General features: G+C 50.7%; 1 protein-coding gene across 2 annotated transcripts in view; it reads left to right on the top strand.

Moving 5' to 3' along the window:
- The window catches only part of CORO7 (coronin 7), a 996,081-nt gene that overhangs the window by 942,614 nt on the left and 38,107 nt on the right, over positions 1 to 15,360 (top strand). For both annotated transcript variants that reach the window (XM_078663134.1, XM_078663135.1), the window contains 4 exons: positions 5,767 to 5,908; positions 6,502 to 6,591; positions 9,147 to 9,263; positions 9,777 to 9,912. In XM_078663134.1, the coding sequence (XP_078519260.1) occupies positions 5,767 to 5,908; positions 6,502 to 6,591; positions 9,147 to 9,263; positions 9,777 to 9,912 (485 nt within the window). The remainder of the gene's footprint in view (positions 1 to 5,766; positions 5,909 to 6,501; positions 6,592 to 9,146; positions 9,264 to 9,776; positions 9,913 to 15,360) is intronic.

Here is a 15,360-nt window from a genome sequence, read left to right as displayed (position 1 = left end):
TCTACGTATGCTAGGGGTTCCTGATTTGGGTGGGTCCCGGTTGCCGTCCAATATGTGGAGGCGGATATCAATAGCAGGTACCTGCTCCTGCGGGTGAAGCTGGACGGGAGGGACCTCTCAATATTGAACTCATACGCACCCAATGTGGACGACCCTGACTTCTTTTTGCACCTGTAGGAGGTCCTTATTCCGGACCTGGAGGCCCCTCTGCTTTGGTTTGGGGATTTTAATTGTGTATTGGACCCAGTTTTAGATAGATTCCCGCCTCACGCAGGAACGAAACCACGCATGACAGCGCGACTTCGGGAGGTGAAGCAGAACTTAGGAGTCAGTGATGTGTGGCGTCTGGGTAACCCGACGCAGAAACTGTATACCTGTTTTTCCCCTACTCATAGCACCCATAGCTGACTGGACAGGGTTCTGGCTGCGAATATGGATGCTTCTATCTCCCTAACGATTACACATCAGGCCCGTTTCTTGGCCGACCACTCCCCAGTGATGTGCGCTGTCCAGTGGGAGAGCCAGCCCTTCCGCCCTCGAACCTGGAGGATGCCGATAGACCTCTTGCAGGACCAAGTGGGGAGGGACCATGTGGAGACTGCCCTCACTAATTATTTAGACTCAAACTGGGAGGGGGGAGACCTTGCCTACTCTACCAAATGGGATGCCCTAAAGGCGGTAATACGAGGCGAATGTATGGGCCTTACATATGGGGTCCGGAAGCAACTGCTTCGAGACTTACGTGAGGCAGAGGATGATCTTCTGCGCCAGCAAACGTTGCCAGATCCGGACGACATGAATCAGGAGTCGGAACAGGCAGCTCGATCATGTGTACATGATATACTGAATCGTTTAGACAAATATACTCTGGGCCAGTATCGGCAGCGTCTCTACCGTGAAGGAGGCAAGTTAGCCTGGATACTCAGGCATGAGTTCACCCCAGAGAGGATTGTGGCCCTGAGAGGGCCTGCGGGAGGAATGGTACACTCAGAAGTGGGCATTCTCCGGGTACTCCGATCCCACCTGCAGGCGGTATATGCCGCGGATCCCACAGTTACTGAGGCCTCCTTCCTCCCTTATCTCCAGGGGCTCACCCTCCGGGCACTTACGAGGGAAGCCGCAGAGGAACTAGATGCAGTATTTACGCTTCGTGAAGTGAAGGCAGCGATGGCTGGCCTTCCGAGGGCTAAATCCCTGGGAGGTGATGGCTTCCCCCCCGAATTCGGGGATACCCTTGCCCGCCTCCTCTTGCTGGTGTACCTAGAGGCATTTGAACGTGAAACCCTTCCACCCAGTATGAATCAGGGCGAAATCTGTATGATCCTGAAGCCGGGCGGGGATGGCTGCGACCCTGCGGCGTACCGTCCCATCACCATGATAAACACGGACGTGAATATCTTGACCAAACTATTAGCCACCAGGCTGGCGCCGCATATGACCCACCTGGTACACACTGATCAATGTGGGTTTATCCCGGGCCGCAACACCGCCATGAACTTAAGACGATTGAATCACATTCTCCATGAGGTACGGGACAGGGAGAAGCGGATGGTCCTAGTGACGATTGACCTCGCTAAAGCGTTCGACACCGTCGACTGGGGGTACCTGCTGGAGGTCCTCCGGGTGGTGGGGTTGGGCCCCGACTTCTGTCGCTGGGTCCGCATACTATACAAAGCCCCTCAGGCCAGGTTGCGGCACGGTGCAGCACGATCAGAGGAATGGCTTTTGGGGCGGGGCACGCGGCAGGGGTGTCCCCTCTCACCGCTCCTTTTTGCCCTGGCGATCGAGCCTTTGGCGGTCCACGTCCGTACAGAAATGGCGCAGTGGGGTATTAAAGTGGGCGACACAGGCAACGTGGTCTCCCTATATGCGGACGACGCCCTCTTTTATTTAATGGCCCCACGGGAGTCAGTGCCCGTCCTGCTCCAGCACTTGGACCGCCTTGGTGCGGCTACGGGTCTGAGGATTAATTGCGGGAAGTCCCTGATCTTCCCCCTGGCAGGCTACGGTACAGGGCCGATGACGGTCCTGCCGAATCTAGGGCTGCGCTGGGAGCAGGAGGCGTTCCGGTATCTCGGGATCCAGGTGGCTCCAACTGATGCTCAGTTGTTGGCCCGTAATATCGACCGGGTTCTTCAATCCTTGCAGCGGTCGGTGTCCTTTTGGAACTCCCTGCCACTCTCCCTTATGGGGCGGCTAGCCGTTGCAAAGATGGTGATGCTCCCTAGGACACTCTACGTCCTTCAGAATTCCTTGTGCCCGCTCCCCCCGCGAGTTTTACGCACACTTAACATGTTGCTTACTTCGCTACTCTGGGCAGGACGGCGTAGCCGGGTTGCCCTCCATACCATTGTCCGGAGCTGGGAGGAGGGGGGCCTAGAGGCGCCGAGATTTGACTTGTACTACTATGCGGCACAGCTGTTGCCGGCTGCACGGTGGTTTGCGGATGTTGATAGTTGGGAGATAGGACGTCTGGCCGGCAGAGCTGACGAGCGGGCATTGCGGGTGGCATTGATGAGGGGACGGGGAGCGGACGAGGACCTGCCGTATGTGGTGCGTCACACTGCTGGATCTGGCAGCGGTTCGTGGAAAGAATATTGCGACGAACTCCCTTTCATAGGGCGTTGCCGGTGTGGATTCTGGCCCCTATAGTTGCCATGGAAGAACACATGTCCTTTCGGGACTGGCGAGTGGGAGGCTGTAAGACTTTGGCAGACCTTTACCCTGGTGAGCCGTTTGTGTCCCTTGAACAGGCCATGGAGGCCTTCGGTCTGGGAGAGGGGCAATACTTACACTACAGGGCCCTGCAGGAGGTGGCAAGGGAGACCTGTTCCCAATTCCCTGAGGCGCCCCCGCTGTCCCATACCCTGAACATCCTCCTTTCTTGTGGTAGAGGGCGTAGACTAATCTCTTTGCTGTAGTCAGCCATGCGACAGGATTCGACTCCGCCGGTTCCGCCCTCCTGTGGGGCCTGGGAGTCGGACCTTGGAGCCACTCTGGACCCGGGACAGCGCAGGCGTATAGGACGCCTCACACGGAAGGTGTCATGCAATGCGAGGTTCAAGCTAACACATTTCAATTATATGCATCACACCTATTTGACCCCGATTTCCTTGAAGCGTATATCAGAGGACAGAGAGCTTCTGGATGGCGGTGGTGGGGCGTATACACGCCGTAACTGGTCTTCGGATCGACCTGACCCCGCTTCACTGCTTATTATCCCTGGTCCCTAAGCCTAGAAAGAGGAAACTTTCATATAAACTATTGCAATTAATGTTGGTGTTGGCAAGGCGTAGGGTAGCGATCACCTGGATGGGGCGGAGGGCTCCTGAGATGTCAGCCTGGCTTCGAGATGTCAGGGAGTGGTCTCTGGCGGAAGAGACGCATTTGCAGCGTACACGCAGGGACGAGAAACTGCAGGAAGACTTGCTCGCACGGCGAGTCATGTGTGCCACGGGGTTGTCTCACAGTGATTCAGATGGCACGAGTGCTGAACTGTTTTCTTCGGAGTGGTCGGGGTCTGATGGGGAGGGAGAGGGGAATGGGGAGGTTGGGTCCATTCTGTTATGGTGCTCTGCTTGCTCCACAACTGAATTTCCTGTTATCAATGTGATTTATACATCTCTTATTGACGCAGCCTGAAATGTGATTTCTGTACCCGATAGTGCCATAATGAGGTCATCGAACTGTATACACGCCTTCTATTATTGATGCCAATTGTAGGGGGGATTGTTTTCTTTTTGTTGAAAAAATCAAAATAAAGTTGTTGTTTTTTTAAAAATGAGAAGGAAATGCATGCATAAGTTTCCAAATGTTTAAGTATTGTATATGAGCATGCATCAGCATAATACTAACCACTTGTATATCACGTAAGATTCTGTGATCACATCGACATTTTTAAAGGGTCTCACTATAGGGCATATTTCCGACTGGTTGAGGATATAACATTTGAACTGAGTCTATCGCTTTAGACTCTGTATTGTTTCTTAATGCGGTGAACAGCAGTATGCAGGCTTATGCTGTAACATACTAATCTCTCGAATCAGTGGTCATTATATCTGTCAGAGTGCTTCCATTTGGTCTACTTAAGGACCCTATCGCTAAATATTCAACTGTAAATGTATTTCTTTGTGGTATTTAACAGAATTGTGTACAATACTGTGGCTGAATAATTTTTACCTCTTGGTGAACATTAATAATGGTGTTTTCTGCTCTTGCCCACTTCTTTATTTAAGTCTGTCATAGAGATCTGCAGGTCTTTAGGTGAACTCCATGTCATGCTTACCTGTCTTGTAGCTTACAAGAGGGCCGAGTCTACAAACCTGCCACCGCTTAATTCTCTTTAGGGCCAACCATTAACCCTGGTATTTGTGTCCAGAGTTGTTTACAAATATCGGCTTTGATGGTGAGAATCAAAACTATGTTGGAGATTTCCGTCCAATACTGTCTAATTGCAGCCCATTCCAGACCCGTTAGTTTACCCCCGATATTGGCCCCCCATTTCATATTTAGATCCCCCAATCCAACTCCTGTTAGCCCCAGGTTAGCCGTGTCGTGTGTTAAGAACAGTTCTTCTGGAATGTCATGTATTTTCCTGTGGCTGTCCAAAGGTGTACATCTTGTCAATGGGATATAAGCCTATTTGTGAGACCCAAACCTCTTTGAAATTACTTGTGTGTGCACCTTCACAAAATCTGAGGAGACACACGAGCTGGATGCCCCATGCATATGCAGTGTTTGTCTTTCTTCCCTGTTCCCTTAATGCATTTCTTAAAGCTGTATTTTTCCTGTGTGCACCAATTTGGGATGCCTAGCCTTTTTTTCCCCAGACAAACACTCAGGCATTGTAATGTGCTCCAGCGCTTGCTCCCACTAGGCTGCTCATTGCAATCGTGCTGTTACGGAGGTCTACTCTACATTTGCTGGTGCCTCAAATCAATTTGTTTAACAATGACTTCAAGTCTTTTTAAGGTTAATTGAGTTATGATGATCAGAATGATCATTTCGGACACTGCTTCTCCACCCGGCACTAAAGAGGAAGACGCATCCCCTGAGTGCTGTCAAGGTTCTAGCTCAGTCCCTAGCAGCACCGTCTTCATCCCTGTGGTATATTGAAATCCCTAAATATACGAGGATTGTTGTCACTTATTGCAGGGCCATCCTGGGTAACACACATCATCACTGAGGATGTTGAAGTTGTAGCACATTTTTCTATTCACCCGCACAAATACATTCTCCTACCATTCTGAAGACTGTTCAAGGCCTCTTCAAGCATCGCTGAGGTACAACAAACGGTCATCTGCCTATAGTGATAAGCATGTGATCTGACATTACAAATATACCCTAGTCTTCCATTAATTCTTAACAAAGTTGTCCAAGGACTTTTCAGGTAATCTTTCCATGAGCCACAAAGCAGAAATGGTTCCACCTGCCATAAGACGAGCCATGGGCTTAGTATGTTGCGGACAGATCCATGTGGTAATCTCATCAATCAACCCTATCATGTACCATGGACAAATACTTTGACCTCCAGGTGTTGAAGGCTTTTGAGTTCTATGTTACTTTGTCAGGTTGCCAATATAAGTTTCTTGAGGTCTGTGGGAAGCAGAGGCATGGTATGTTTTTTCACCTTGTCACATTGCTGTTCTATATTTATTCATACCATCACCGGTCTAGAGTGATGCATTCCATTTGCACATTCCCCTATCTTCTTACTTCGTGACTCTACAGTTTTTTACTTCACAAGATCATTGTGTTTGTTTTCAGCCGCAGCGAGCGCCAGCTGTACCTGTACACTGCAGAGGATCTCTCCGCTGGCCCTGTGGCTTGCATCAGCTTGGATCTGGCTCCTTCCATCCTCATTCCTTTCTATGATGAGGACACAAGTGTTGTCTTCCTGACAGGCAAGGTGAGCACAGTATCAGCGGGTTCAGTGTTGCTAAAATGGACAGGGTGGGGTAGGATGAAGGTAGCAGCGATGCAGATAAAACACTTGTTAAATGGTATTTGGCTTTAAGAATTGGGAATATGTGGTTAGAGGCATCTGTGAAGAATTGCTATTATGTTGCATTCATCAATTGCTGTCAACGTTTGTTCATATTGAAGAAAGTGTCTTACGTTGACTTGTACAACATTTGTCATAGTATGTGAACTAGGCACCAATGTGGGATGAGTCATCACTCTGCCTCTATGTGCAGTATTCAAATTTGTAAATAAAACGAAATCAAGTAGGTGGTTTCATTTGCAAGGTCTATTAATGCATAGGATTTTGAGATAGTCCATTCTGCCACGCGTGACTTCTTTCACAGCGATAATTAACTTCTAAGCAGTGTAAAATATTTTTTGTCAAACAAAGAATACTTTACTCGGAGTACCAGTTAGTTTACACGGAGCCTGAGAAGGCTTCAACTATCCCTCCCCAGTCACTGAGTTCATTGTGTTGGTAGAGAATATGTTATTTCATTTCTCCCTTTCCATCACAGTTGTTTTTCTTTTGACTAGGGGGACACAAGAGTTTTCATCTACGAAATCATTCCCGAAGCTCCCTTTCTGCTGGAATGCAATTTTTTCAGCTCCACTGACCCACACAAGGTAAGGCTTCGCATTTTCAGACTCCTGCAGGCTTGTGCAGGCACCCATATTGTGAAAGCCTGGTGACTTCGCCATGTGCAGTATAACAGACTAGTGTCTGCAATGAGCAGGACAAAGATACTGGAAGCTGTATGGACTTGCAAGCATCATAGCCATGTGATTCCCAAAGCACCACTAATTGTATAAACCTCTGGCTTGCGTGGAAACATTGTTGCATGTCAGGATGTAAAGCCATGAAATTCTGAGGTAGGCACCATGGTCTAGTGGTCTCTGCTATTTCTTTGATTGATTCAGCAAGGTCTGCATGTTTATGTTCTTTGAGTGATTACAACATTTTCTAATAGAGGATTCTAACCACTGATTACTCACCCTTTGTATACTTCCCTGGTGTCAGACTGGATCCTGCTACTTTTGAGCAGTACCTCTGCACTCTGGAAGGTGGTGCCATGCGGCTCTGTCCTGATGGAGTTCTGCTCCCGAAATGACATGCGGGCCAATATAGGCACTACTCCCACAAGTTGACATGAGTTCCTTTCTTTGTGTGTCACCAGACATGGATCTGCAACTTCTTCTCGTCTCTCCATCAACATTTTTACTTCAAAAAATGTAATTCGGTGTTCAAGGGACATTTCAGATGGATACATCTACCTGTGGATTCCTTACCTTTTGAATTTCCCAATGCAGCTCCAGGAGGACATCATAATGGCCACAGCTTTGCACGTGACTCCGCATGACACCAGAGCCATAAGAAGCCCTCGTTGGCGTGCTGTTGTCAGTTCCATTTGTTCCGCTCCTTCGACATGTAATGTTTTTTTCTCATGCTCTCTGTCGTGTTAGGACTCTTGCAACATTTTTTCCAGGAAATCGCAACATTGTAGCAAGGAAGAATGTCTCCTCCAAGAAAGTCTGGATTCAAGCCTTTCAGGAAATGTGATGGTCAGATGTCCAGCACTGCTCCTCATTACGACTGTGTCTGGTGTTTGAGCTCGGACATCGTCAACGCCTGATCGTCGTGCTAGTAAATGAATCCTAAAGCGTTGAAGGCGAGGGGGCGTAGCTGTTTATGGCCAAGGCGAGGAAGGAGAAAAGAGGTCATCGGAGGTCTCGTCCTCGGTCGGAGTCACTGTCTTCCCATTATTCAAAGTCATCGAAGAAGAAACATTAAAAAAAGCAATGTAATGGTTCCTGGCATCGGTCTTCTAGAGATGACTCTCTGAGTGCAGTGTCCCTGGCTTCGAAGACACATGAAGATAGAGGTGAAGTGTCTCCAACTTCATCTCCGGGGGTTGCTTTGGTTTCACCCTTTAGTCCAAGGTCCTTGACTCTGCCTGGACTCCCTCACTCGGAGCCAGTACCAGTTCCAGTTCCTCCACCAGTTCCGCCACAGCCTATGTCTCCTAGACAGGAGCATGAGTATCCGGCATTCCAGACTCTGGGTTCTGACCCATCAAGTTTTCTGAATGCTATAAATAGCAATTTCAGTAGAGCTGTGATTGTATCTTGTGCACCTGTGGGCCCCATGGATCCACTTTCCTATTCATTGGGCTTTCCGGTGCAGTATCTGGAAGCTCCATTCTTGCAGTTTATGCCAATGTATCAAGTTAACTGGCCCACTCTGGGTCCAAGAAAGGCAACGTCAGCGCCAAGGGAAGAAGTTTGGCAAGAGTCTCCGGCCCTGGTTTAGCCTCTGCCAGCGGCAACTGGATCCGTACCTGCATCGCACTGCTCCACTTTGGTGCCACTGACATCTTCTGAACAGATGCTGAAGTCCTGGGCACCGATGGAGTCGTCGCCAGTTTTGCCTTCATCAACTCCTGTACTTTAGCATAGATCCCAGATTGGAGTACTCGGGCGGAATCTCCGCAATGAGATTTCTCCTTGTGGAGATCTTGCTCTGAGTGCGGAGACTCCCCCTACGAGTGTGGGGTCTCCGCCACGAGTGCGGAGGCCCTTAGTTGTGGACCTAGAATTCTGAGAAAAGGGGTGCAAAGAAGGAAATGTTAAATTGGTGTACATTTTAATATCAGATGTTCATGTGAACAAGTGGCAGCGTAATCTTAATCCTTATTAAATGAGGATCAGTGCTTCAGTTTATCTCTGCCAAGTATTAAGTAAATACCTAACTGTTTTCGAGTAAGAGAGTCTCCATAGATTCATCTTCTCTGAATAAATCCTGGCTGCCAGGTTGAACCTCAGTATGATTCAGAAGACCAGTCCTTATAAAGGAATGCAGGAGTTGGCCGTTCCTGTAAGCTATCATTCCATGTTTCCTGTAGGCCCCTGGAAGAACCAGTAAAGCAACAATACACCTCAATAAGCTTTCTGATGGCAGTGATGCTGGCCCCATATCACAAGGCCAGCTGTCTTTGTTGGTTGCTCACTGGTACAATAAATGTTATAGGAGTGAATCGTATCAATAGTCTAGGGGCAACCATGTTAAATTTGGGATTTCAGATTATGCTGGACACGTCTCTTAGTATAATGTCTATTTTTCCAAAATCTTGTTATGATCAGTTCTTACTGTGTTCATGTAATATGCCTGTTTCTCCTTCCAGGGCTTCCTGTTCCTTCCGAAGATGGTGTGTGATATACGAGAGGTGGAGTTTGCGCGGGCTGTGCGACTAAGTCAATCTTCGATCGAGATGATCAGTTTCAGAGTTCCCAGGGTTAAGGTGATTCTCAATGAGGAAAATTGATTATTCTGCTCAAGATCTCTTTTTTTACTTGGGTCATTGTGTGAGACACAGTCAGCTTGAATAGCATGGGACTTTCTAGTCCAGTGTCATGTATTCAATACAACCATAATATGAGACTAGGCCTTCTGTTCCACTGGCTAGCTGTTTTCGCAGTTTGCATTTCTTGTGAAAGGGGTACAAAACACACTTACTGTATGTATTTAAAATGTTGCTGCATGACTGGTAACAGTGCACTGTAGAGTACTCCTACAGTCATTCCAGTGGATACCTGCTAAAGACGTTACACGCGGATGGTTTATTTTAGACCTGTGTCTGATCAGTCTGCTGAGTAGTGCAGAAAGGTGTTTTACAAATGATTCTATCATTAAAGAGCTTCTTTCTTATCAGTCTACTGGGGTTTTCTGGCACCAGTCAAAATCCTCTGTAGTTGATGCCAAAGATCACTTTGCTTGATTTCTAATTACATTTGGTGTTTTTGTTGTTCCACAGAAAGAATTTTTCCAAGATGATCTTTTTCCTGACACAGAGGTGTGGTGGAAAGCTGCCCTTACAGCCTCTTCTTGGCTCTCTGGTTCCAATGGGCAGCATGAAAAGATGAGTCTCCGACCAAAGGATATGATTCCTGGTAAAAACTTTGTGAGGAATGTGGTGGGGAAAGTGACACACACCACTGTTTCACAGTGATTGGATTAGTAGGACGATTGGTCAATAGGACTAGGATGTTTTATGATCTGTGTAGCTGTTGGAGGCAATATACTTCTGTCATTTCGTTGCCGTAAAGCTGGATATTTGCAAATGAAGGTGGGAAAGTTGATGATTAGAAAAATAGAGACCTGTATTTTGAGGATGAATATGTTTGCATATTCAAGTGGGAAAGCTGCAATTGGTGAAGTTGAAGATGATTTAGGGTTTAAAAATATGGATGGAAAAAGTTGTGCATGAATTTGTAGTGATATTGAATTACGGAAGGATATTTGATATTGGGCAAGTAGCTGAGGTGGAAAGTTTGAGTGAGATGTTAAAGGTGTTGCACTAGAGGGGTGATGATATAAATGCAGAGGAGATAGCAATATTGAAGCGGGAAAGTTGGGGCTGGAGAGGTGCCAGCCAGCATGGTGACTCAATGAATGGTTGAGAAAGAGAAATTGGGAAAAAAAGGGGTGAAGAGGTGGGAGCAGGAAATGTTTCACTTAACATGCTGATGAAGAGTTTGTCAGTCTTTGGGGAAGTCTCTTTGTATTGAAATGGAGGAATCTACGTGATTGCTAAAGACACTAAGGGAGACTGAGAAGAAGTATTGAGTATGTTAAAGTTAGTAGATTAGGACATTGGAGCCTTGGAGATGAAAAAAGTATAGAGGCTGAGGTGGATGAGGCAGGGGCACTGATGTGGCAAAGGGCAAGTATTAAGGTAGGGGAGGTAGGTTAGATGCAAGTGTTACATTGCAATAGTGATGGAGAATGTTGTGCCACAAAATATCGGCCTGCAAAAATATATGCTTCCAGAATATCGCTACGGTAAGTATTTATAGGTCATGGTAAAGTTACTATGGAGTTAACTCCACTGATATATTTATCATCAAGCTATATATATTTGTGGGGTTAAGCAAAGTAAATCTATACTTACCTATTTGTACTTGCCATCATAGTATTTTGGTTGTCAGTATTTAGATAGGTTGATATTTAAATCTCTATCTTCTGGTAATAACCCATGAGGATTTGGGAATAGTGAAGTTGAGTGTATTTGTTGTGGACATTTTGGAATGGGGGTTGTAGAGATGGTCAGAGTGGAGATATGTTTTAGATACATTAAAGGTATTAAAGTGGAGAAGTTGATACTGCTGATTGAAACAGTTGGAGATGAGATTGAAGATGTTGCTAGCAAGTGTAGATGGGTTAGGGATTTGTTTTTTGAAATTTAGGGATGTTTGAGATGTAGAAGTTACGAACATCAATACATTCCAAAGGACCAAAATGCAGTGGTGCCAGAAATTACATGACACACGTTTTAGCTCACTACAACTAGCTGGGGATCCTTGCCTCTCTCTGCCCCACTACCATTAGATTCTCTGCTGCCTACGATGTTGCTGAGGTGCTAGGGCTGGCCATGTTTTAAAATAAAAACGAGGGGGGGGCGTGGCCAAGATGGCGGCTTGAACAGACGTGTTCGGCGGTGGCTCCCTGTCCCGAACCCCCGTAAACACGAAATAATTGCTTTTTGGCCCCCTGGGAGCAGCAATATTGGTCGGATGCCAACGGGGCAGCTGCCTGGGTCCGACTAAGACCGCCCTTGCCATTTTCTGGGGCGGTTGAGGGAGGCTCCTGGGACGCGGCCCCCGCTGGCGGGGAGTCCTGGTGCGGCTCACAGCCGAGAGCGGTTGGCGGACGGAGCCCTCCTGGGGTGGAAAACCGCTGCGGCACGGAGACTCGATTGCCCCTCTGCGAGTGTGAGCCTGCGGGGTGAGACATCGGACTCCCGTCGCTGCCGGACCGCGAGCGAGCCCTGATCGGGTCGCCACGGAGAAGGCAGGAAGCATCACTCGAGGCCCCGGCTTGGGCCTTGGCAGCAGACCTCGCAGCACGGAGGCAGCCGGAGGCGAGGAGTGGCCGGAGGGGCGGCCCCGACAGCGGCGGCGGCGACGCGGCAGGACCCGACTGCCCTCTGCGGGTGCGGGGCCGGGAAACACGGAGCCGGGACCCCGCCGCCACCCGGCTGACAGCGATCCCTGGGTGGTGGCGTCGAGGTGCAGACAGGAAGCGACACTCGAGGCCCCGGCTTGGGCCTGGGCGGAAGGCGGCGGCGCACATCCCCCCGGAGACCGAGACCAGAGGTGAGGAGCAGGCGGGGTGGCGCCCCTCGCCGACGACTCGGGGGGCAGAGCATCGGGCCCCCGGTGAAACCTGCGACCAGGCAAGGCCACAAGGCTCGGCAGCGGTAGAGCCGCAAGGCACGAAGGAGCCAGACGCAGCCGCGTCCCTGGGAGGCCTCGCAGCAGCCGGGCCTCGGTGCGCATAAGCCGGGTCCCTGGGAGGGCCCAGCGGACAAGAGTCGCCGGGTCTGGAAATGGACCCCCCCCGCGTATAGCGAATTTGGATCTGGGCCACGTGGGGCCCCTGATAGCAACCATAGCCTTACCTCGGGCTGCAGCGCCGGTCCCCAGCTGGGGCTTGAGTAGCGGAAGTGAGGAGTAGGCCGGTGAGGCGCCAGAGCGTGACTGGGCCTGACAATACTCGCGCCCCCAAGGGGCCCCCCATCGGGTGCGGACCAGCGGCGGCGAGGGGCGGAGACATAGCCCTTGAGGTGCTGGGGAGGAGACTCGGGGAGCATAAATCGAGCTCCCGGGACAGGGCCTGACAGGGCCGGAAGGCTGCACCGCGCCGCAGAAGAGGGAGTGAGACCACGCGCACTTGAATAGCACCTGTCATGTCCCGGGGACACTAGGGGCCTCACACCAATTGCGGCTCAGAGAAAGACTCCGGTCCCGGGAAGGGACCCGGCGGACGCTGCACAGCGGGCCTGGATGCGGTGAGGCCACGCTCAGAGGGCGCCGACTCAGTGCTCGGCGTTAGGTGGGGACATAAGCACCTGAGCAACGAGAGTCCGAGGAGGGAGGCTGAGACGAAGTTGCTGGTATAACACGGCCCGGTCCGGACATGTCTACCGCGGGCCGCAGAGGGGGCCGCACTATCCCCGAAATGCTTACAAAAAACACAGCCAAAGGGGACAAGAGTCCTGACAAGCTATCACCAGCCTCTCTGCCCAAAACCCAGGTCCAGGATGGAGGCGAGGCCCCAGCGACCAAATCCTTCATGGAGGCCCTCTTCACTTCCCTCAAGGAAGACATCCAGAATCTCAAACATGAGATGGCGGGGGGATACAAGGAGCTACGTCGAGACATGGACGACATTGGGGAGCGCGTTGCGGAGGTGGAAAACACCGGGTTGGCTAGGAGCGAGGAAGTCCATATTTTGCAACATGAAATCACCAGACTCCACGAGCAGCAGATAGACCTACAGGCGCACACAGAGGACCTAGAGAATCGCTCGAGACGCAACAACATTCGCGTCCGGAATGTGCCGGCCAAATCGGATGGGGGGGACGTCACGGCCTATTTACAAGGGCTTTTCAGAGACATACTAGGGGAGCCCGCCGATTCCGAGGTCCGCATTGACAGGGCCCACAGGGTGGGCCTAGCACGGCGAGCACCGGCTCCACCCCCAGACATACTGGCCTTCCTCCCTGATTATCCTCTCAAAGAACGGATACTTCAGGCAGCTCGTCGCAAGCAGCCACTTCAGTATCAAGGCCAAGCGGTGGAACTCTTCCAGGACCTCTCGGCAATCACACTGCAGAAACGCCTTCAAGGTGGCCACGGCGTTCCTATGCGACAAAGGGGTCCCATATTCCTGGGGCCATCCGTTTAGGATCATCTTTAAGTGGAATGGGGCCTTACACCAACTCAGATCTCTACGCGAGACCTACGACCTCCTTGGCATCCCCCATGACGAGGACGTGTCCGGAGACGAGCCAGACACTCTTGCGGCCAATCTGACGCCTTCTCAGCCGTCCCGGGGTGGCTGGCAGTGGGTGAGGCGCAGGAGAGCAGGGAGGAAGAGCTTGAAGCCGGACCTAGCGACTGTAGCACAAGAACACGCGGCGGCTATCCAAGAAGTAGCCAAAGACACGACCAGTGAAGAATGAGCCGCCTTTACTCAGGGGTGCCTTGCTACAATGTCGCACTAAGGTGAAGGGGATCGGGGCGGGGGGTCGACGGGCCACGACTGCCATTTTTTCCCCTAACTATGTACTTTTCCACGGGTCTGGCTGAACTGCCTGCAGACCTGGGACAATATTCACCAGATAGTTGTTCACAGTTGGGGTTGGGGGGGGAAGGCGGGGAAGTTGGGAAAAGGGTGAGTTGGGGGGGTTGGGGGGAAGAGGGGGGGGTGGGAAGGGCGGGTGGGGGGTCCTCCTTGTCCACGAGTGCTGAGCGGGGTTGTTTTTCCTTTTTCATCACCACGAACCGAGCGCAGCGCGCAGCCGCTCCAGCTGCCTGCTTAAGATGACACGCCCTTTGACTGTTCTCTCACTTAACGTGAGAGGGCTTAATAACCCAGTCAAACGTAAGGCGGTTCTCTCTCTCCGGGAACACTCAAAGGCAGACATCTGCCTCCTACAGGAGACGCACCTGCTGCCCAAAGATCACCACAGACTTAAATCCCGTTCCTTCCCGTGGCAATTTTTCTCCTCTGCAAACAGGAAGGTGGCTGGGGTAGCGATCCTGGTGTCTAAATCCCTTGGGGGGCGGGTCCTGCAGAAGGAGGCAGAGATCAAAGGCAGGTTGCTGGTCCACCGCTTTCTCGTAGCGGAGCAGACACTATTGATAGGCTCCATATACGCACCTAATGAAGGTCAGGAGGGATTCTTACATACGGCCCTGGAGGCGACCACGGCCAACACGCATCCACACTTACTGCTGGGGGGCGACCGTAACCTAGTATTTCACAATACAGTGGACCGCTCTGGTCAACGATTTGGCCAAGTGGGGGCATTGTCCACGATGGGTCATACTCACCTTGCAGATCTGGGTCTGGTCGATTTAAGGAGACACTCGCATCCACAGGCCATAGCATACACTCACTACTCAGCGGCCCATAAATCCTAAGCAAGACTGGATTACTTTCTGTGCTCCTCCCAACTGGTGACTCGCACACAAGACATCGAGATCCTTCCGGCCTCTCTGTCGGATCACTCCCCAGTGGTGGCGTCCTTTCTGATGCCAACCACGCCTGGCCCTCAGCGGCATTGGCGCTTACGAGATGGCTTACTACAGAGCCCGGCCATAGTGGAGCGGATCAAAGCTGCCCTCAGACAATTCCTCACTCACAATGCTAATGAAGACACCACCAAAGCCACTCAATGGGCGGCGCTCAAGGCGGTCCTCCGAGGCGAATTTATCTCACTGACCACGGCCAATAACAAGAACGCGCACAAAAGAGGGCCGAAATCGCCCAACGTGTGGCAGAGTTGGAGCAGATGCATCAACGCACGGGGGCAGCCCGAGCGTGGCGTC

This window comes from Lissotriton helveticus, chromosome 10 (genome assembly GCF_964261635.1).
Source record: "Lissotriton helveticus chromosome 10, aLisHel1.1, whole genome shotgun sequence".
Taxonomy (NCBI): domain Eukaryota; kingdom Metazoa; phylum Chordata; class Amphibia; order Caudata; family Salamandridae; genus Lissotriton; species Lissotriton helveticus.
This window is presented reverse-complemented; position numbering and strand designations above follow the sequence as displayed.